This window comes from Urocampus carinirostris, chromosome 15, assembly GCF_059441175.1.
Source record: "Urocampus carinirostris isolate Australia breed hairy pipefish chromosome 15, RoL_Ucar_1.0, whole genome shotgun sequence".
Lineage (NCBI taxonomy): Eukaryota > Metazoa > Chordata > Actinopteri > Syngnathiformes > Syngnathidae > Urocampus > Urocampus carinirostris.
In genome coordinates this window covers 24,508,850-24,532,423 of record NC_142363.1, presented here as the reverse complement: position 1 = coordinate 24,532,423, position 23,574 = coordinate 24,508,850, and the positions used below count along the sequence as shown (strand labels likewise).

General features: G+C 40.0%; 1 protein-coding gene across 1 annotated transcript in view; it reads right to left on the bottom strand.

The window, feature by feature from the left end:
• Positions 1-165: 165 nt before the first annotated feature.
• mideasb (mitotic deacetylase associated SANT domain protein b) overlaps positions 166-23,574 on the bottom strand; it is a 28,134-nt gene continuing 4,725 nt past the window's right edge. Inside the window, exons 2-13 of the mRNA XM_088354769.1 lie at positions 16,465-17,801; positions 12,956-13,219; positions 11,050-11,380; positions 9,411-9,477; positions 8,961-9,103; positions 8,781-8,884; positions 7,251-7,326; positions 6,826-6,914; positions 5,252-5,398; positions 4,551-4,649; positions 2,941-3,104; positions 166-530 (exon numbers count right to left, since the gene is read on the bottom strand). Of these exons, the coding sequence (XP_088210895.1) occupies positions 308-530; positions 2,941-3,104; positions 4,551-4,649; positions 5,252-5,398; positions 6,826-6,914; positions 7,251-7,326; positions 8,781-8,884; positions 8,961-9,103; positions 9,411-9,477; positions 11,050-11,380; positions 12,956-13,219; positions 16,465-17,715 (2,958 nt within the window). The 5' untranslated portion in view covers positions 17,716-17,801 and the 3' untranslated portion in view covers positions 166-307. The remainder of the gene's footprint in view (positions 531-2,940; positions 3,105-4,550; positions 4,650-5,251; positions 5,399-6,825; positions 6,915-7,250; positions 7,327-8,780; positions 8,885-8,960; positions 9,104-9,410; positions 9,478-11,049; positions 11,381-12,955; positions 13,220-16,464; positions 17,802-23,574) is intronic.

The following is a 23,574-nucleotide window of genomic DNA, read 5'->3' as shown; positions in this document are numbered from 1 at the left end:
AGTCGTGTGTATTGTCATGTATTTGTCACAAAAAAGGTTATTCAATTGAGGTTCTGGCCCAATCAACTGAGCTTTTCACCTGTTGGTTGATACTCGACAAAAATTAGGTGAAAAAAATAAATACTGAAATAAATAAATGACAAAATAAATGGAAAAATGCACAAATAAATGATATTGGCATTTATGTGATATATTTAAATATTACCTGTTCATTTATTCATACGGCATTTATAACTAAGTACTTACGGAGATGAGAACACACACACACAAACACGCATCCCTGAAAGTGCTGAAACAGCAAAATTGATTACTGCCAGTCGTCATCCTCGTCGCTTTCCGTCGATTCGTCCTCGTCGCTGGCCCGATTGGCGCCATTTTGGTGCCGGGCGGCCATGAAAGCGTCCTGGGCTTGGACCTGGGCGAGGCGGGCACGTTCCTCTGCCTCTTTTTGCCGTAGGGCGGCCGCCTTCTTCTCCTGCTCGGCGTGACTCTTCATGTGGGCGCTGCGGCTCTTCACCTTGTAAAACACCCTGGTCCAAAGAACCACGTTGGATTGGGTTTAGCATATTTCTCAAAAAAGTATGCCAATTAATTGAAAATAAATGCAAAGTGGTTCATAAAACTCCCAAAGTTAGCTTAGCAGAAGTTCTGAAGGTTGGAAAAGTTAGCATATTAATTGTTAACTTCTTGGTTGATTCAAATTAAATTGATTTTGTCTTGATTGTCATTGATATCAACGTAATGTGCATTGTGTTCTGATAGACTGCATAGAGCGGGGACATATAAGGGAGGGCTTTATGTCTTGGGTGGTTGTGATTGCCTGTGTGAGAGACTGTGATAGGCTGGTGTATGCGGTCAGAGAAACAGCAAGCAGTTGCAAGAGTGGCTGCCTCTGAGTTTTTCCTTGCCCGCATGTTGGTTTAAGATCAGGCGATGGTTTAATTGTAATCCTGTGCAATCCTGTGAGACATTTTTGTGATTAAGGGCTATACAAATAAATGTGACTTGACTTAAAACAAACTGCAGCGTAACGCCAGACAGCTTTTAGCGTATCCTTACATTGAAAAGAAATGTATCAATTGAATCAGACTCTGAGGAAAGTCAGAAGAGCGCAACGAAATGATGATCACCAGCGGAAGCTCCTTGGATTATTATTGGGTTCTTTAAGTGAATTAAGCGCCGTTGTGGAGAGGGTAGGAGCAGTGCTGCTGGTCTGGTTTACAGCTACGGCTAGGCTAACAACTCTAAGCCACTGCTGCAGACCGTGTATTTGGAAATGCAGGTCCATTAGCCATGAAACGGATGACCTGGAGCTACAACTCATGTGAAACCGCTACATTTGGGCCGGTTTGATTTCATTTACCGCGGGGATCTGACTATTTCGAGGACACACGATTCTAGCGCGCAGCTAGCCATCCGCTCTCTAAATTGCTTTCTTACACTGAAAGGAATCGAAAATTGCCTGCGATTATGTGCTGTATGTTATTTGTAGATCTATAATTGGCATTTGGTTACAGTCTTATACTCTGTCTGTGATGACGTCATCTCGAGGAAAGTTTGCCCCTTGGGGGCTGTTATGAAGGTGCAACGCTACTTCATGGATTTTCAAATTTGGCGGGTGGTTATGGTACCCATTAACCGCAAAAACCGAGGGATCTCTGTATTGAAAACATGCACTTTCTTACTTGTAGTTGCTGAGTCAATATAATAAAGATATCAATAAAGTTAGCAATCAGTTTGTTAGCTGATTATCCTAGGGACAGAAAAGTTAGCATACTAGTTTGCTTACAACGAGAGGGAAAGTTGAAGATGTGAGTTTCTCAAAGGTTAGCAAAAGGAGGAATGACGTTCTAAAGGTCTACATAGTTAGGATAGCAATTTTTTTAAGATTATAAAGAGGCAGATGTGAGGATTTCAAAGCTAAAAAAGTTAGCATAGGAGTTTGTTAATACAAATAAAAGTGGAAGCAATGTAATTCCTGAGGCCAACAAAGTTAGCATAGCAGTTTGTTAGCCACAACGAAGAAACTGGGCAGTGGGAAGTTGTAAGGGCGAGATAAGATTAGCATCTTAAATGTTAGCTTTTTGGTGGAAAAAGAGTCGGCCAACGGTTAGAAAATACAAATATTGGTGGTAGAAATGTTTGTTAGCTGATGATCCCATTGTAGGGATATTAGCATAGCAGTCTGCTTGAAGCTAGCAGATGAAAAAGTGTAAGGAGTAAGATTCAGGAGACCAGAAAAAACAACTGCTATGCTAATTTCTTGGACTTTGGGAACCTCATTCCTTCTCCTTTCCATTTTGCAAAAACACTGATTTGCTAGCCTTTTGGCCGGTTTGCTAGCAAAATGAAAAAGGAAAGGTATAAGGTTCTCAAGGCCCCAAAACAATCGCATAGCTATTTGCTAGCAAGATAGAAAAAGGAATGAGAGATGTTACCAAAGCTGAAAAAATAAGCGTGGCTGTGCGTTACTAAGACAGAAAGAGAAAAGAGCTTAAAGAGTTAGCATAGCAGTTTGTTAATATGATAGAAAGTGAAAGGAGAGACGTTTCCAAAGCCGAAAAAGTTAGCGTAGCAGTTTGCTTGAAGCTAGCAGACGAAAAAAGGAAGGAATAAGGTTCCCAAGGACAAAAAAGTGAATATGGCAGTTGATTAGCAAGACGGAAAATGAAGGGAGTGGGGCTCTCAAGGCCAGAAAAGTTAGCATAGCATTGTATTAGCATGATGAGGTTCAAAGGACTGAAAAAGAAGCCTAGCAGTATGTTACGGAGACAAACAATGAAGGGAGGGAGGTTCTTAAAGCAAGCTAAATTAGCATACCAGTTTATCAGCTACTTTTCACATGTTAACATGCTAATTTTCCATGTTTACCCATTGCAACTTTATCTCAGGCTCCTCTTATCAGTTGCTACCCCCAGTGTCAACGTGCAAAAAACCGACCTGCCGCATTTCTTGCAAGGGAACTCTCCCTCAGCTGCACCGGGGCCCTTGTTGCCGGCTTGGGGCCCCACAACCCGAGGAGGGGGTGGCGCCGGTGGAGGCGGCGGCGGGCGATCTCTGGCCACCACGTCCTCCTGCGCCCTCATGATCAGGACAGTAGTGGTCTGTTGGAAAGAGCAAGGTTTGGCATTATAAATAGGTTGTACACTCTTTTCCAGACTATAAGGCACACCTAAAAAAAACAACAACTTGGCCAGAAGTTTGAAAGTGCGCCTTATAGTCAGGTGCGCCTTATGTACCGCAGAATACAGTGGATAAGATTGGAAATGAAGGCATTATGTATACTTCTGCTTTGCTAAGGTTTTTAACGATACAATACCGTATTTGTGCAATGATTGATCAATCGAACGAAATGGCTGATCCAAATCCCAAAACGTATGCAACGGGAATCATTCCCCGATTATGGCGGTGAGAACACAGACACTTAACCATTAGACCAGCAGTGATATAGATGACCTACGAAAATTAATTTTATTTCATCTCATCATCCCAATGTGTTTACTCACAGTGACAGAAACAAATGTTAAAGAATGGAAAAAAAGAAAGTAGTGCTGAAAAACATAAATGAACATGTTTGTGTCATGCCCAAAGTCAAGCATGCTGTTGGATATGTCATGGTTTGGGGCTGCATGAGTGCAACTGGAATTGGGGAGTTGCATTTCATTTAGGGAAACAAGAAATCAAGGATGTACTGTGGAATACCGGAGAAGAGAATGATCCCCTCTCTCCAGAAACTGTGCCCCAGGACAATGTTTCAGCCTGACAATAACCCCCAAATACGCCTCTAAGATGACCAAGGCTTTTCTAAAGGGTCTAAGGGTAAAGGGGAAGGACTGACCAAGCAGGTCTCTAGATCGAAATCCAAGAGAACATCTTTGGAGAAGCACTAGATCTTGAATATCCCCCAGCTCAGTCATGTTTTCATGAAGAAGCGGAAAAGCATTTTAGGGCAATTAGTGAGGCCCTGGCAAAATCCATGGCCAGGAGGATTAAAGTAGTTCTGCAAAATTATAGTGGCCACACAAAATATAAAAACTTTAGGAACTTTTACTTAAAGGTGCACTCACTTTTGTTACAAGGAGTTTAGCTACTAATGGTTAATTTTGAGTATTTAATGGGAAAAATAAATTTATAAATAAAATGTATATATGAGCTTTACACAGACTACCATTCTGTCAAAGCAATATTTCTTCAGTTTTGTTCAATTAAACAAAATGATGAAATCTCTGGAAAGGTTGTGAGGGGTGTACATTCTTTTGTCAAATAGTGTAGCAGAGAAAAACTAATTTTGGTAGGTGGCCTTATAATCCAATGCGCCTTACAGTACGGAAATTATGGTGGTTGTTCTGCGTGTCCACCGGAGAACGAAGCACAACATTGATAAAAACGGGACTAAAGGACACATCCAATCATTTCATGCATCACAGCTATTTCCCATGAGGCCCTGTGAATCAGGATTTTAACATTCTGAGTCAGCATGTGATAAGTTCCAAGGCTGTACAAAGAAGACTCGATTTGTGCCTGTTGTTTTGCATTCTCGCCAGACTTACGTTGTCAGCTGGTGGTGGCACGGCGTCCTTTGTGCCGCCAGCTAAGCCTTCCCACTTCCTGCTGTCCTCCTCAGGCTGCTGCTGCAGTCTGTGAGACGCCTGCAAAAATGTTGGCACTCAACGGTGAATCGTTTTCAAATGTACGTTTTTTTACCATACTAGGTTTTACAGTCATGCCATTTTTTTAAGAAAGCATTGATCAAATCGCTAAACATTGCTCAGCAAAATTGCAAAACATTGTATGCAACGGGAATCGAACCCAAGTAGTGGCGACACGTTACCATTAGACCACTAGTGGTAAAAATGACATAGGACAAGCCAATCTTTGCATAGTGCATTCTCCACTTCTTCACCAATGGATAATTGAGAATGGAGAAAACAGAAATTCTTTCAACAAAATACTATAAAAGCGCTTTTTAGGTTATTGACACTCAGGTAAAGAAGTGAAGAGACTGTTAAACCTCTCAGAATGCACTATGCAAATCAGGGTTGTGGCACCATGAGTGAAAGTAGTGTGATGATGAGATTTGGTATGTCAAATAACTGGTGATCTAAAGATAATGTGTCGGCGCTCTCACTGCCACTACATTGATTTGGTACCTATATCATACAATAGTTGGCAAGTTGCGTTATGGCACATAATAATCCATTATTATTTATAGAGAGGACAATTCCCTTATTTCATTGCTAATAACGCTTACTCTGTTTTGCGTAGGCTCCTCCTCAGTCATGCCGCCGTTTGGTGGTGTCGACTCGCCGTAGATCAACGTTCCGTTTCGGCCCATCTTAACGTGTTTTTTGTACGAGTAGTAGAACTCGACGCACTGTGCAACAGTCTTGGTGCTCACCTGAAAAAATATTTACAAAGTCTGTTTAAAAGGTTCTCTAGCAAAATTCCCAGCCCGGAAACCAAAATGGCACACGTTTGTGTCTTTTCAATTTTGGTAATCCTTACTGCAAATGGTTTTGAATGCAAATATTGATTTTCAGTGTCCTCAGATCAGATCGTCAAATCAAGAGGCTTCTAATGGTTCAGGTAATCACGGAAACCAGTACTTTTTCATGAAGGGAGCACACCCCTACCCAAAATAACGGCTTGGAGAGGGATGGATGCCGGCAGGCTGTACTTGCCCAAGACACACGACAGGAAGTGGAGCCACAACAAACTAGGCGGTTAACCGATCTGTGACCGTATCTTCAAAGTTAAAGTTTTAATTTAACTAAACTTGAGTTGAAAACTTAATTTAGGCCACCAATTTGCTACTGATTGGTAAGTTAAAGCATTTAAGCTGCTTTGAGTTAACTGCAGTTAAAGCTTTAATGATGATTGTCCACATGCTACAAGTATTATTTTTCATATTTTACAAAATATAACCCATTTCTCAAGTTAAATAATATTTTCTTTCTAATATTGATAACATATTTTTTTAAATTCTAGTAAATTATAAGACAATAAGAAATTTTTTTAAATTAAATATTTTACTTGTGCCATTGTAAGAAATATTTTCCCAAGTTTATTGAAAAACAAAATAATACATTTTATTTAGGCATTATTTTTGTGTATTTTACTAGAAAAAATACATCAAATCTTTCAAACGACAACAAATTTCCAGCCAATGCCCACATTTTCTGCTTATTTTCATTAGGTTTTTTTTTTTGCAGCGTCCAAACAAAATTGGCAGACTTCCTGCTTCTTTTTTAGCATGACTTCTTTTTATTTGCCTTTCAAATTTCATATGACAAATGAAATGTAATATTGACATAATTGTAATCATTAAGTTATTATTTATTTTATTTAGATTTTTTTTAACCATGTGCGTGTGTGTTCATTCGGCAATTCAACAGGAAAGTACAATACAAAAACATATTTATTATATATCCCTGAAAGAAACATGAGAAATACTGAAAATGACCCAGGACTTATATGATATATTCCCTGTATTTTTCCCTGCTGAGCTTCTTAAAACCATATTTGTGGGTCTCACTGAGATTGGCCTTCAAAATAAATCCAATGCTGCTTAAAACAACGTGAGCAGGACACCTTGAAATGATGACGGGCTTGAAAAGAACGTTGGGAAATGACTTGCTTGGACTTTATTTAAGGATTGAATCATGGTCAACTTTGTTCTGCCAGGAACATAAACGACAAACTCTGTGGGCTTTTATAGCCATTTTCCTGATCTATATCAGAGCAAGCACAATCCAAGATTCAAACCCAAAACCACAAAACTACAAGACGTACCATCTTATCAAATGGTAGCAACTGCAGACTTGCCTGTTTCTGCACCATGAAGAAATCCTTCTTGAAGGCGGCCATGCCCTTGTTGAACTGGCGTCGCTCGGCCACAGACCACTTGTCGGAACCTGGCGGACACGATAAAACCTTTCATTCCACATCTCCATCCCCCTGTTGAACAATAGCTCTCCTGTCTCTGGCCCGTGGGGGGGATTAAGCACATTCTGTAACAGCACCCCCTTCCGACCCCACCCGAATCCCCTTCGTTCGCCCATCACCCACTCTCCCCACGGCAGCTGACGTCGCTCTGAGGGAATATTTGGAGTCAGTCACACGCGCCTTATGTGACTTTCACCTGTTATAGATTATAATTAATACAAACTAGAAAATAGCCCATTTGACAACTCGATTTCCTAGTCTCTGGGGTAAAATCTTTATTTTGTGTGTGATTTGAGGCAACAAACCTGAGTAGTGGTAGTTGTGCAACGAACGGGACTTGGATAAAACGGGATTGCTCAGCATGAGCAGGGATAAAGCAGCCTAAAAAACAAAAACAAACACTCCATTAATACCACCGAAGGGATTCCCGAGAGATTTCCCGGATGTCGATAAATTTCTCTGCTTAGCCCGACTGCTGCTGCAGAGCGAACTTGGGGCTTGAATTCCTACCTTACCGTTTCTATGGCAAAGTAAGAAAGTCTTCTAATGGAAATTTTTGAGGAGACATTATTAGGTGAAATACGGGCGTTTAAACTTCAGACTGCAACCAAAATTCTCTTTACGTGACCAATTTTCTTGCATATGCGAGAAAAGTGTTTCCATGGCAATGTTGGTGATAGTATTCTACTATGAAGTATTGAGGTGTGATTATTTGGTTGTTTTATGGGGTTAAACTGAAGTCTGTGACCAAAACGCTCACAGATGAGACAACATTTTTCGCATGTGCGGGCAAACCGTTTCCATGGCAACACAGGAGAGTCTTCTGATGAGAAGTTTTGAGGAGCGAGTGCATGGGGAAGTTTCAACCTAAACTGAGAGCAAAATGCTTGCAGATGAGAACAAATTTTTCGCATGTGTGGGCAAATCGTTTCCATGGCAAAACCGGAGAGTCTTCGGATGGGAAGTTTTTAGGAGCGAGTATTTGGTCGAATGAGTGTTACAACTAGAAACCGAGTGTTACAACTAGAAACAACTAAAAATTCTTGCAGATGCGACTAATTTTGCGAGAAAAAAATCTTGTTTTAAGAAACTAACAGTTGAATAAATGAATGAAGGGGCATTAGTTTTGTCATCATAGTACAACGACATTGGAGGGTTTCTCCTTTCAGTGCAAAGTAAGACAAACTTAAAAAGATAAAAATGTAAAAAAATAAAAAAAATAGAGGAGCATGTAGCAGCATTCACAATGGCAGTAGTATAGAACAATTTCACATTAGTAAATAGGATCAAAATAAAACAAAAACAAAAAAGTTCAATCAAAACCTGAGCTGGCACGACCAACAGGTTTACTGGCCTAAGACTAAGTTAGCGTTTAAAACTAAGGGTTAAAGTAACATTACTGATGATGTGTTCAGGTTCATCAATAGATGTATTGGAGAACTAAACTTAGTCAGTGTCAGTCTTTTAAAAACAGAATGAAAAATACAATGAAAAACAGTTTGAACTTAAATTTGAGGTATCAAATGAATGTTTTAATCCTAGGTTTTAGGCCAAGGTTTGAGTTTCAAGTTACGGTTTCCAGCCTGGGTCCAAGTGTTAATGTTGAGTTTGAAAATAGAGTTCATTTTTTCATTTTTTTTCCATTTGTTTTAAGTCCAAGTGATAGGGTCCAAAAGTAATGAATACATTTAAAGCTTAGAGCTCAGTTTAAATTTCAAGACTGAGTTAGGATATCATTCCTGAATTACTTTTGCTTGTGAAGCAAGTCTGAATTCCTAAAAATGGCATGAACTAAGGTTTTCACTTTTCTGCCCGGATGTGGATCAGGCGCTCACCATAATGTCACCGTTGCATTGGTGCAGACAATGGTGGGCCAGCTCCTGGTTGCTTCCCCCTCCGCACAAAGCGCTGGAACATGCTAGGTGCATCAGGTCTTTCACTATCGGGATGAGACAAAGACACATGAAGGTCTTGACCATACACATATGGAGGCTTCCTATTTCAATGGGGAGTACCTCTTTTGTGGTAGTCCGGCTTATCCTCCAGCTGGGTGAGGGGAGCCCAGACCAGGTCCGCGGCATGGGTGTCCAGCTCCACCAGGGAACGTGGCCTCAAGTCTGGCACCTCCGCCTGATACTGGGACCCCATATTTATCCGTCTGGGTATTGAGACATAGAAACTGGATTAGTGTGGGGCACAAAGGTCCCAGTTTTCATAGAGTGATAGTCCAACGTATCAGGTTTTTCGATTGTTTCTGCTCATTTTGTGTGCCGTCTATGGCGTGAATCGCTGATCGTGACGCGGTTAAACCGTGCCGGCTTAGCAATTTCAACACGTCTCACTGAGGACAGCTCATGATTCAGCTCGGTGTTATGATCTGGATAATTGCCGGTCGAGCGTGCGCCCTAGTATGTGTAAGCGTGTGCGTACGTGTATACTTCCACCCAAAGCAGGAAAACACTCACGGCTCAATGCTGACTGGAGTGGGCTCGCCCACTGCAGAAAGAACCGGAGGAGTCATGTCGCAGCTACCTGAATCAGAAAAACAAAATAATACATTAGGATCTTTTCAAGGCCCGGGTTGGGTTTTAAAAGATTTTTTCGAGGATTCATCTCTTAGACTAGGTTTCTTTTATGAATTTAGAGCTACGTACATGGCATTTAAAGCCCAGATTAAGGTTTCAGTTTTCAAGGTTTTCATACGGCTTTTGGGTTTCATACAAGGGGTTAGGAATGGGATTCTTATAATTATTAGACATCTTGACTCTGATTATTTGATGGCTGGGTATATAGGGGTTCTAAAAGAATTAGGGAAAAAAAGATTGAAGCTAGAGTTCTAGTTTTTAAGACCGGTTTCAGATCTGAAATTAGGGTTTTCAAAAAAGGTACAGGGGCTCAAATAAGTGCAAAGATTTAGCAGTTCAAATTGATGTTTCAAGCCTGGATTAAGGTTTCAAATCATAATTATGGCTTAAAATTTTGAGTTCAAATCAAAGTAATTAGTCACCCAAAACACAGTAAGGCTACTAAAAAGCATGATAAATAACCCATTTTATCTTAATTGGAGTCTTTGCTACAATTAAGCTTTCGTAAATCGACTTCAATTTAGGTTTTAAAATTATTATTCATGTTTTTGTTATCTGAGTTCTAATAAACGCTCCGATTCCAAAAAATGCACATGAACACAGTGTTAATTTTGAATTTCAAATCAGGGTTAGCATTCCAAATTAATGTTTCAGGGCAAGGTTAAAGGAACGGTGTGTATTATTATATCAATAGATGCCGCTGTATCAAGTTATGCAACTGAAAATGAGTGCAAAAAAGTACAACAAAGAAAACTAGAGTGACTCAAAGTGACCAAAACACACCATTTTACTTCTCATTTTTCTTGACCAACTTTTTTCGTGGTTTTATGGAACCCATAGCAGCAAGATTGCAGACAATCATGTCAGCTCCCTCTAGGTGAAGCTTATGTTATGCCAAAGAAATATACATTTCTCGACCTATGGGTATTTTAAAAATGAGCGCTTATGATACTTCTTGTATTTTTGCTCATTCCTTAGATCAGTATTGTATTTATAATTTTTGGTATACCACCAAGGCGCTAAGTAATACACACTGTCCCTTTTCTTCCGGCGCCGTCACGAATGGCAGCCACTCCAGCAGCTCCCGTGTTATTTTCGATTGTTCTCGATTGTTCTCAGCTCAGGGATGCTGCTGGAAATGTGAATTTCCCTTCGGGGATGAACAAAGTATCTATCTATCTATCTATCTATCTATCTTTAAGGTTTGAAATTGCTGTTATGTATTGAAACTCCAGGTAGGGCTTCAAACATGGGTTAGGTCCCAAAAAAACAAGGAAGGCTTCCAAAATTAGTTTTTAAAGCCATGATTAAGGCTTCTAAAATGAAATTGAAAACAGGAGATTTTAGAGCCTAGTTAGGGGTTGAAAATAAGTTTTCAGAACTCAGTAAGGAAAGAAGGTTTTAATTCAGGGTTAGGCTTTCTATCATAGTTTAAAATTGAGGGCTAAAGCCAGGTTTAGGGTTTAAATCTTGACATATTTTTATTTGAGCGTGTATTGCTTGCGTTTGTTTGCCGTACTTGAACAGAGCAGGCTGCGGGTCGCCGATTTGGGCGTGGCAGATGGCGGCCCCCCAGCCACCGCCGCTGCCAGGAAGGTGGAGAAGTAGAGTCCGGATCCTTCGCGCACAGGGCTGAGGATAGGCGGCGGCGTGTAGGGCGGCATGGCAAGGGGGTTGTCGGCCAGGCGGACGGGCGAGCGCAAGTGGCTCTGATAGGGCGTGATGGCCGAGTAGATGGCGGCTGGCGGCATGAAAACCCCCGCCTTGGGCGGCGGGATGAAGAGGGGCTCGGGCCTGGGCCGTCGCTTCAGCTTTTTGATGTCGTCGTCTGCTTGTACTCCATCGCCGTTCTGCCAAGTAAATGAATAAATAAATACATAATCAACCTCCTCCTCTTGTGTTAGCTTTCAGGTAACACACCCAATGTTACTAAAGTCACAGGTCATTAGCACTTGCCAAACACAATCACCACTACATACTGGATACACAATTATAAATCATTTAAATATAGCTAAACTTGAGCTAATGTCCAAACAGGAAATGCTGTAATATATTTGGAATTTGGCGACCAGTAACTTAAATCAGATGTAGAATACACTGAAAACAATAACACATCAACTATGTAAAAATTATGTATTAAAATGAATAAACAGAGAAAATAATCCCATCAAAACCCAAGGAAAGATTTAAAATGAAATTAAAGGGTTCCTTATAAAATGGCTAATTTAAATTAAGTTCCTTAAGTAAATACCAACACCTAAAATGACTTTGCTTTAATTCTGAGTGTTTCCAAACCAATTGGAACATTTTTTTCTGTGTTGAAAAAAGGAATATATTGTTGGAGCTATACTAAAAATTCTCCCCAAAAAATAAAAAAATAAAAAACAGAGACACATCTTTTTTAAATGGCTATAACGATGTATTGCATATGTCAAGACCAGAACAGAAGGAGGACCCAGATGCGTAACGTTACTCACAAGTTTATTGAAATATAGAGGAAAGGCAGCGCCAGCGATCCGGTGCCCGCTGGATGCGGAAAGCAAGGCGCTCACGGGATCGGAGCGTGATCTGAATGCGGAAGTGGGTCTCCCGGAACGGGAGATCGTAGCGTAGTTTTTTCCTCATATTTTGGTTACCTTGTTGGGCTTTTTTATGTATGAAAATAATATTTTTCAATTTTTAGTGTGGGTCTCTGGGCCTTTTTTCTGCCCGTATAGTCCTCAATTTTGATTTGAGCAAATGGTAAAATGAACCTTGCATTATAACTTATTTTTATTCACTGCTATCAATATGTTAAGGTTCTTGTCCAAGGTCATAGCTGGTTAAAAGATTGTCACAAGTGACATCGTGGCCCTGCAGTCCAGTCATCATATCAAGGACCACATGTTTTCCTGTCTTTTTTCATTTTTCAGTGATGCCACTTGCAGCTTTACCTGTATAAATGTGTAAATTCCAGATATAGTTGGTTTGGCATCACAGGCTGCCCAGATTTTGATGCCATACTGGTCATCCTGGAAGGGGGATTACCACTTCTGAGGCCCCTTCTCAAGGTTTCTCTTTTTCCTCATGCTGAGGTTTTGAGTTGTTCCTTGCCCGCATGTTGGTTTAAGATCAGGTAATTGTGTCATTGTAATCCTGTGCAGTCCTTTGAGACATTTTTGTGATTACGGGTTTAAGGGCTATATACATAAATGTGACTTGACTTGGCTTGCTTTTATCTGAAAGGTCTGAAGTGACATTGTGGTGGAAGTAAGATATTAGGCCCGAGCCCGGCCTGATATTCGGGTCGATCGGGCCGAAAATGTCAATCATCACGTTCAGGTTCAGGGCGGGCTTCTCTCTTTTAAAAAAAGGAGTGGGCCAAAATCACCTTTCCTACTCCCGAGTCCTCACATATAAAATATGTTAATTCCAGCAGACCATACCTGCTCCGAACCTTCCGTCAGTGAGCTCCTTAGAGATCGGCGCCGGGTGACAATGACCGACGGCTTGCGCTCGGCGCCCTCGACTTGGTCGGAAGGTCTAGGCGGTGGAGGCAGCGGCCAATTGGAAGCAGCCGCCGCCGCCTCACAGTCTAATCGCTGCACCGGCACCGACACAGGAATGACCAGTGGGAGAAGGCCGTCGTCTCGGGGCCGCTTCATACCGAGACTGCCAGGCTGGGAAGGGCCCCAGGGTCTGTGGGAGTCCTGGGGAATGAGAACGAGGTCCGGATTATGAGTGATTTGAAGCATTTCCTTTAGAGAGAACTGATTCATGAAAATTTTAAGTCGGACACAATTTCAGTTCTGCAAAAATAGTTTGATATTCTTCATCTAATTGGCTTATTTGAATCTATTTTATTTTTTACTTTTAAAAAAACAGCTACATTTTGCAGCATATTTAGACGCAGACTAAGGTAAAAAAGGTGGAATTTGATCACAGGTTTAAGAGATTAGTTTAAAACCATGCATGGAAAATATGATATATTGTTTATGTAAATATTATATGACAAAATAAGTACAAATTATATACACTAATACCTCGCTATAACACAGTTCACGTTTCACAGTCTAGCAGCTGATTCACAGATTTCCAAGTCCTGCAATCTGATATTCCATACAATACAGTCCCTAAAAGAGTAGGTATTGGTAAAATATAAGAAAGTAAAAGTTTATCAGTACAACAAACCGCATTTTTATTTGTTAAATGAATGCTTGGGTCGGTAAAAAGGGTGTTCTCTCTCCTTTCAGTGTATAATAAAATAAATTAATAATAATTTTTTAAAAATGGGTTTTACAGGATGGGTTTTGCCTGTCATGGATTCTTTTTGGAATGTAACCCCTGTAAAAAAACGAGGGTTCACTGTACATTTAAATAAAAACATCGCAAATTAATTAAAATAAAACTGGAAAATAATATTTCTTATTTTAAGTATTTCCTTGAATTAATTTGTAGTTGTTTTTTTTTAAATATTAAAATATGATCATCAAAATTCAGTACATGGCCACATTTTTGAATGGATAATTTATTCAATTATTGTGTTTTTTTGGTTAAAATAAAAACAAGATACCCAGATAATTTTGCTCGGTTCTTTACTGATTTTGTTTCACCTTACTCAAAATAATTGTTAAAATAAGGAATATGATAGGACTGCCAAGGTAACAAGAATAGTATTTTCCTTCAATTTTACAATGCTAAAGTAAAAACTATATTTAGACCTTTGTTTACCTAAATTCTGCTACTTTGAAAACATTAAATATTACAAAAAACAACAAGTAAATGGTTGGAATGTGTAAAGAAAAAGTTTTAAAGATTTTTTTTGTCGTGAATAAGTTAAAATAATACTAATAAAATTCCATATCAGTGAAAAATTGGTCAGTTATGACTCTAAACAATGTTTTAAATTGAGTCCTTCTTAAGGTTTCTTCAATTCCTCATTTGAGGTTTTTGAGTTTTTCCTTGCCCTCATGTCGGTTTTAGATCAGGGAATGGTGTCATTATAGTCTGTGGTTTGCAATAACCTGTGGTTTGTTCAGCCCTTTGAGACACTTTGTGATTAAATAAACATGACTTGACTTGGTAAACAAAAAAGCTTTTTAACGAATAGGAATTCATATATATATATATATATATATATATATATATATATATATATATATATATATATATATATAACTTTTCAGGGTTGGCAACAACTTTTTTAAAAATTATTGATAATGGAAAATGATATGGTTTCTATAAAAGGGCAAATATGACACATTCTTAACGTTTTCCGATGAATATAAATATATACAGTATATAAGGCCAATATGAAGCTGAATCTTTTGCGGTTCCATGTTTGTTTGTTTTTTAGTCCAATATGGCTCTTTCAACATTTTGGGTTGCCAACCCCTGTACTAAGTAATAGGTCAGTTCTCGTTTATTAACTGAATTTTTCTTTTAGATTTTGCTCCTGTGTTGCTAATCAAGATTTTGTTTTGGAAAACCCCCGTAACTACTCTAGCGTTAGAGAAATATTTTGCTGAGTGCAGCTTGAAGAGAAAGCGTGAGCGAGTTTGTTTGTGTTGTGGGGTTAAGGGGGCAGACAAGTGAGGCCAGGCTGGAGTTTCTCTGCTTTGATTGCTCCGGGAGGGGGGGCTGCATGTAACCGAATGCACGGTTTGTGCGACATGTCAGCGAGAAAATGTAGGCCAAGTTCGGTTACACTGACTCAGTTGTTTAGCAACTTGTTGCGCAACGGCCGTGCATGACTCTGCGTGATACTGTCCGGGACGGGATCGTTTGCGTTGATTGTAACATAACACTTGGGAGGTTTATTTTGTACTTTCTATCAGATAGGTAATCCTGACTCCTTTTTTAAAAAATGTTCTTTTAAGGCAAAGGTGTCCAACATGTCAGTGATATGAGATTAAGTTCGTGTCTGGTGATATACACTCAGATTTACAAACAAATGATACTGACGTCTTATCGTTTGATTGGGAGAGCAGCAAAGCTTATAAACAAAGTCTGCACTACTCCTTTTGAATAAAAGCATCACTGGATAGGAAACCAACCCTCCATTTTGAAAAGAAAAAGTCTATCCAATGAGAAAAAAAATGACTGGATGGCTTGACTTGCTATTAATAATAAAATAAAATCACATTCTATTGTTTCGGGTGGATGTGTGTGCCAAATCAGAATCCTTGGTCTCACTGTTAAGATTTCCGTGCCTTACTCTGCATCTCCTTAAACCCGGCACAGTAATATATTACATACTAATTGTGTAACTAATATTCAAGATATCATGTGAGCAAATTTAAAAGAAAAAAAATCTGATATATGGCAACCTAAATAAATAAATTGAAAAAGTATCCCTTGTATCTTTGACGAGTACAGACATAAAAGTCCTAATTAGGTTGAGTTGGAATGTAAATATTAAGGTGAGGTGCATTATTTGTAGTGTCCTAAATAAAGTTAAAAGTTAAATATTTTCTCTATTAAGTATGTGTTAACCATGCTCAACTGAGTTCAAAGAAACCTTATACTTTATTTTCCACCGCGCCTATCTGCTTTCATCTTACTTTCAGCAGATCTGTTCAGGGGAAATAAGTAGTAGAAGGGGAGTGGGGAGAGTGCTGGAGAGTGACGAAATCCTTGTCCCTGGGTTCTGTTTGTTAGTGTAGCATGAAAATGGTGAAAGTAAAAAGAGGCCTTCTTTGAGTACAGTCAAAACACAAACCTTTACCCTAAGAAAGATGAAAACGTTATCTGAGCAGGTTTATGAAATGCACGTACTTGCACGCGCAACATAAGTAGCTTGACCGAGGCTGCAATAATGACTCAAGACTGGAGAGGCTGGCTGAGAGTAAAAAAGTTCCAAATTCCATACAGCTCCTTAAATATTCTGAATATTTAAAAAATGCAGTACCTCCTGTATCGTTAACAGGATGCGCCGTAGTTCCGGAAAAAATACCTTGCTGTGTGACGGAAAGGTCTCCATCTCCGATGCCTTCTGGGCAAGCGTTTCCAAGTTGACCTCCTGTGATATCCTGCGTTTCCGCCGTGGCGTGCTCTGGATGACCCCCGTCGGGGCTGCCAGAATTTCAGAATCGCCGCCGTGGGTTCCATTCTGAGGGCCTTGCATGGCCGGGTCGCCCGGGAAAGGGTTGTCGTCCGACGGCGCTCCACCTTCCTTGGAGAGGCGACGAGATCTGCGCAGATTCTGCGGCTGGGACCGGAAATCTGGCAGAAGAGGCGGAAGTGAAGGTAGGTCTAATAATTGCGGCTCAGGAGTTATGTCCTGGATGAGCGGTTCTGGGATCTGCGGGGGGAGGGTGGCCAACGAGGGTTCAAAGTGCTGTTGGGCTTGCGCATTTGGAGGGTAGTAGTCCATCACGTGCTGGCTTTGTTGCTGCAACTGCTGATGTTGCATTTGGAGCTGCTGCTGGAGAAGGATCTGCTGCTGCTGCTGCTGCTGCTGTTGCTGCTGCTGAATGAAGTTCTGCCGCTCCAGCTGCGGCACTTTCTGCGGTGGCTTGGCCTGAACAGAGTAGTTGGGCGGGTTGGGCAATCTGGCGTTGCCTTGGAAGTTTTGATAGTAGGCAGGCAAGTGCTGTCGAGGCTGCCCGAAGGCCAACTGAAAGGGCTGCAGGACCGAGGTCCCCCCTGGTTGGGACCCGTTGTTCAGCTGGGGATTCAGTGCTCCGGGTTTTAGAGTATTATGAAAAACCTGCTGCTGCTGGTCCCACTCGAGGCCCCTTACTTTAACGGCATCTCGGTACAAGTCAGCCATAGAGTCCATTTGCTTGTCTCCGACCTTGTCCTCAGTTTCTTGCATTTGTTTTCTGGAGTCCGTTAAGTAGTTGGCAAAGTTCTGCTCCCAGTTCGCCATGGTGGTCCAAGTGGCAGCTCTCGGAGGCTGACTGGAATCCTGGTGGGCCCACTTCATAGGAACTGTCTGTTGATAGTGCCCCTTGTTTTGGTCTCCCTTGTCAGGGCTGAAGATGACAGAATTGAGGTACACACGATGGCCTACCGGGTTCTGGACCACACTATCTGCAGCCTCCGTCTTCCCGGCATCGCCGCCACCCTGGATGTAGTAGGAACCTTCGGTGTGATGGCCGGCCTCCTTCATGGTTTCGGAGGAGTCAGAAAAAAAGGTGATGCGTTTGCCCGTCCGTTTTGCACTTGGTTTCTGCTGGGCAGGTACGCTCATGGTAAGCATCAAAAAGCCGCTGTCGGTAAAGGCCGTTCAGTTACACTAAGTGTTTTCTTCCCCCTGATGAAGTCCAAATCTTGTTCATGGGTGACCTGTGAAGAGAAAAACGAGTGCATTGTTGTCAAATACTTTTTGTGAAATTCGTTTATTCACCATCGTCACTACTGAATTCATTTGGTGTCACTCATTTTTCTGTCAACCTGTTGAAGAAAGGTGACAAGAACTATTGTTATGTGACAACCTACGAGAATGCCCAATAGATTTTAATCAGCGGCTACATTTTTCGCGGTAGCCACTTTTAAATCAAATGAACTTGTTTGAATCCAAAACAGAGAAGCGTAGTACTACTTTTAAATGAGCCGTCTCTTCAAGACATGTCTATCATTTGACAATAAAATAGCGTATCTAGGGAAATACATTTGATAGATTTGTGGATCCTTTGTAATCCTTGGACTCCTCTCACCCCCAGCCACCATCTCTTTAAGCCTATGGCCCTCTGATAGACGCTACAGGTCCTTTAAAACAAGTACTAACAGGCTCAGACGTTTTCTTCCCCAGGGCCATTGCTCATGACTGAAAAATAAACCTTGACAGTTGTATTGAATAATTGGTGTTGTATAGAAAATGAGCATTCATATCTTCTCTATGAACTTATTTGGACGTGTTGTTTCGGCTAATTTATTGCACTATTTCTTCATTGCAATATTGTAATGACAACTTAAGTCAGTCTCCATGCACAACCTTACAAATATTTTCGCATATTTATCCTGTCATTTATTTTAACTTATTATTCTCTTACGTGCTCATCCTGGAGAACCTGCATTTTCTCCAACAGTCCAATCTTGTTGTAGACAGTGCACACAATGATGTTATCAACGACAATAAAGATTATTCTAATTCTAAAAAAATGTGCAAACTGGCCTTAAAATGGTTCTCCTGACCTCACACTAACACTGTCACTTCTGTGGCACAAAAACTTGATGTTTGCTTTCCTAATAGCAACACAATAGAAGCCTAACCGAGAGGTATCGTCGTGTGTGTGAACATAGTGCAAAACGGGTGGGGGTGGGATAGGGCTTTTGTGTCGTTAATCACATGAAAGCATGCAGTACTGTCCAACAGAGCAAAACTTCATGTTATAGGAACAAGGGGACCCAGAGATAATGAATCACACTTGATGATTTGGTTTTCTATTGCTCCATTCATTAGCACGTGAAACACACGATCACCGAGCCTCCATAGGAAAGTCTAAAAGCTTTGCGGCAGACGTGCGTGCCCCTAAAGGGCCGTGTCGCCCATTCACCAAAACTATCAGGTTTCAATTATGCCAGCTTGTTTTCAGAACATGCAGTTCTCCTACAAAACCCACACAACAGCTCCTGGTGACGATGAAGGTCACGTACCCCGCGGTGGGGAAAAGGGGCACAATTACAATGACAACAAACACATCGAGTGATGAGCTGCAAACAACAATTCCAACGCACAAAAATAGACCTTTACTGAGAACTCATAAATATGCCCAAACAGAGATTTCTTGTTTTCGCAGGAAGTCATCTGCTACTGGGCGTAGTGGAACATTTTTAAAATTATATTCCAATGGCAATTTATTACGCAATGTAGTAAATCTTATTAAATTAGAATAATAATGCAACACAAGTATGTGGCTTTATTGCTTCAACTTTTTAAAAAATTACAATAACGTGGCATTCAACTTAGCTAGACGCCTACAAAAAAGAACTACAGATCATATCAAATTGTTTATCATAAAGACTTTTGAGTTTTTAAAAGGATGGTTAGTACCTAGGACTAAGCTGTCAAAATATAATTGATTTAGCTAGTTCTAAGTGAAATTGATCTTTTTTTCTTGAATAAAAAAAGAAAAATAGGCTATCTTGCCTTATCTAGCAGAAGGTAGACAGTTTTGCTAATTTGGGGATTATATTTTCGACCAAAATTTGAAAAAAATACAGGTGGCTTTATTGCTTCAACATTTTCACAAATAATAACAACATGGCACTCAACTTAGCAAGACAACTAAAAAAATCCCTAACATATAAAATAAGAATTACCTATGGTGATACAGTAGTTGTACTCTATTTTATCAAAAGACTTTTTTAAAACAGTTAAAAGTAAGGAAATATATATCAGACATTTTTCCCCATTTTAGAAAAAAAAGGTGAAAAAATAAAGTAAAATGAAAAAACGTATACTCGAAATGTGTAATATTTTTGTGGCATTCAGGTAGGAATAAAATAAAGTACCATGAAAGTGATGAATTACATAAAATATACCTATATAAATGTAATACATATACTATAATATTTACAAAAAATAAAAGTATTCATAAATATTCTTCCGTTCTTTGCATAACGTTCATAACATCAAGTTAGGGAGCTGAGTCAGAGTTAATTTAGACAGCACACGCCTAAATAAATGCATACCTGGGAGGGCCGGAAACAGTTAGTTGAGTTATAAAAAGAGTGGACTTTGCATGGAAATTGGCTCTAGGTAGGGCGTCACACCATCCAACAGGTGAATTCAAAAGAGATCTGACTTGGCATTTCGCTTCGACCGCCAGGATATAACATTTCATGGAGAAGTGACAATTTGTAAAAAACAGGGTTCTTAAACCTTTTTAAAGGCCAAATTCATGCACCTTTTAAAGACTTTCAAAGCTAATTTTTCAATTTCTCCACTACCATTGATAGAAAAATCCGTGTAAATCGTGTATTTTGCAGAGCCACCAATATATGTGTTATTTACTTCTGCGATTTCAATCTTGTGTGCGCATTTATCGAGCCATACGACTTTTAGATCTTGTGTAAATTGCTAATATCTTTTTTGGGGACAAATGTCTCCCCATATAGGTGTTTGGTAAAAATGCATAATAATGTTATTATTTGTTATAGAAACATCCATTGCAGCCTGGTCATCCTAGAAGGGGGATGACTTCATGTGCGGTCCCTTTTCAAGATTTCTTAATTTTCCTCATGTTGAGGTTTTTGAGTTTTTCCTTGCCCTCATGTAGTTTTTAGATCAGGGTATGGTATAATAATAGTCTTTGGTTTGCAATGATCTGTGGTCTGTGCAGCCCTTTGAGACTTTCTGTGATTAAGGGCTATACAAATAAACATGACTTGACTTGACTGAATGTAATATGTAGCTTACATTTTCAGTTACAGTTTTTCCCCTTACAATTTACCACTGGGAAACACTTCCTTAAATTTTTTTGCACGGCCAATAATGAATATCAATAATTGGTGGGTAATCCAAAAATCAATACACATTTCATAGTAACCCTGTTTAGGTGTAGCATGGATCTGTCCTCTTGGACACTTTATAGGACAATGTTGTACAAACTAATGCCAGCTACAGTCGTTCACAAAGGAAGAAGAAATGCAACAACCGAGGGAAGCCACCAGAGAGCAGTGTCAGCATCAGTTTTAAGCAGACTTGTTGAAAAACACGGCAACAATTTCAAGCATTCACAGTCACTTCACACAAAATTCAAGCACTTCTTGATCCTTGAAAAAACAACATTAAAATTCCATCCTTTTTAAAGATTTTAAGCACCTGTCTGAACCCTGTAATAAGCATTTTTCTTGAACCCCTTTCTCTCATGATGGTATGTTATGAGTCATGGCACGCCTGTATCACCTTTTACCACCTGCTACAAACTTTAAATGAGTGAAAGTGTCTGCGGCAGCATGACTCACAAAAAAAGGGGGGTGTTACAATGCCCTTTGAACCTTAAGACTCATAAAGAAAGGGCAGATTAAAGTGAGCAACTGCAAGCAGTGATGAGAGATTGAGCAAAGACAAAAAAAGACCAAAGGCCCTGCATGGATTTGACAACTTGTAACGATTTCATATCGCCATGGCAACCTTGTCATTAGTTTGCACCTCCTGGTTTTTAAACAGATTTTGCTTGCGGTATTAAAAATATAATAACAATAATGGGGCAGCAACAATTAGTCGGTGTTGTTGACAAAAATTGATCATATAAATAGATGGCAAAGAAATTCTTTGTTGGTTATTGTCACCAGACACGTTTTTCTAACAGAGAGGCATTTGTACAAGAATATAATCTCTGTTGAGAGGCGCGCATGCGCAATAGCTTCTCTGTCTGGAGCAGTAACATAAACACATAGAAAGGGCGGAGTCAACATCAACTAAGCATACAAAAACCGGAAGTGTTTTAACCTGGATGTGGTAAATAAAAGGACGACGTTGCAAAGCGGACCTTGTGTAGCATGGCCGCGGCTCGGTGACGCAAGATTTAAAGAGCCATTTGAACGAAACGGAGTCTGACTCGCCTCGGTAAGATTCAAGTAATGTTTAAGCGAATACCGTTTTGAGGACATGCATTGTACATTTTAAACGCATCTATTTTTCAATTGAAGAGTGCTTAGCGTTATGCCAGGCTGTGCCTGACAAAAGCATTTGAAATGAAATGCATGCAGTCAGTTGTTACAACTGTTTGATTTAAAACTGCTGAGAATGGTTAAGTACTATTGTTACAGACTTTGCAGTTAACCACTGAATGCACTTCACAAAATTGAGATCACGTTTGTTTTATCTACTGTTCTGCTGCCAATAAAACTGTTCTCCGATTAAGGGGATGAAAAAAAAACCATTCAGTGATTAGCACATTTGCCAAACATGCGAAATGTCCCCGGTTCGAGACCAGGTGGAAATATATGTTGGCCTAGAGAGGGATGGTTACCACCAAGCTGTACTTGCCCAAGAAACACCGTAGGAAATGGTGCCCCGACAACTCTAGTGGTGAGGGGATCCAAACAACCAACCAACCGACCATGTGCCTGTACCTAAATAAATGGACAGAGGTTTATTAATGGATTTGTGTCTCTAGTGACCATACACAAGATGTTTTAGACATAGCATTTTTATATAATTTTTGTGTGAATTCAGAGTATATTACAATCAAAGTTGTATTTTTGATTTTACCCATTTTCAGTTTTTTTTCATTATCATTTACGACATAATTAAATGAACTTCATGCTAAATTTAGGAATAATAATTATCCAATTATTCAACTCATCATTTCAATAGTTAGTGACTAGTCGACAGCTAAAGTAGTCATTAATTCCAGGCCTAAATAATAATGATAATGAAAACTCCATATGGACCACAGAAGAGTCACCAGCTGTGACAGAAAAGTGTGGCGATGTGCACAGGACAGGAAAGTGTGTGAGTATAAAGTACACGTGGCAGAAACAATTTCACCTTTCAGTCATTCATTCAGTTGACAATCAGAACTATCCAACTGTGACTTTAAACTGCAATTCCTGATAAACGCTGTCAGAGTTGCCAATGTGAGCAGGCTCAGACAAATCTAGGAAGCGCCTGGCAATTGTCACCAGTTCCCCGGCGAGGGGCTCCTTAAAATAGACCTGCTGCAGCTGTTGGGATACTGCACACTCGCATAGGGCGTCCGAGGCGAAGGAGCGCTCTTTCCTTTTCAGTGTTCCCTCAGGCTGCAAAGCCGTCTGATGTTCGGTTCTGGGGGAATCCTACGCGGGCCCAAATTGTGTTCATTGGGGTAAAGGGGGGGGGGGGGGGTGCTGTTTAGAAATGTGGATTTAGAGATGAGAATCAGAACCTCAACTTGGGTCAAACGTCTTAGGCATGTTCATCAGATTCAAACCGTGATCCTTAAAGACTATTGCACTACCTTGCATTGCACACTATTGTTACAAAGCACACACTCACACTTACAATATTCAAGCGCTACCTGATAATATTTTTGCCTAGTTCTCTTGACATTTTATTTATCTCAATTTTCTTTTATATCTTTAGGACGTGTTTATCTTGTTAATCATGAAGTGCCAGGATCACTACGTT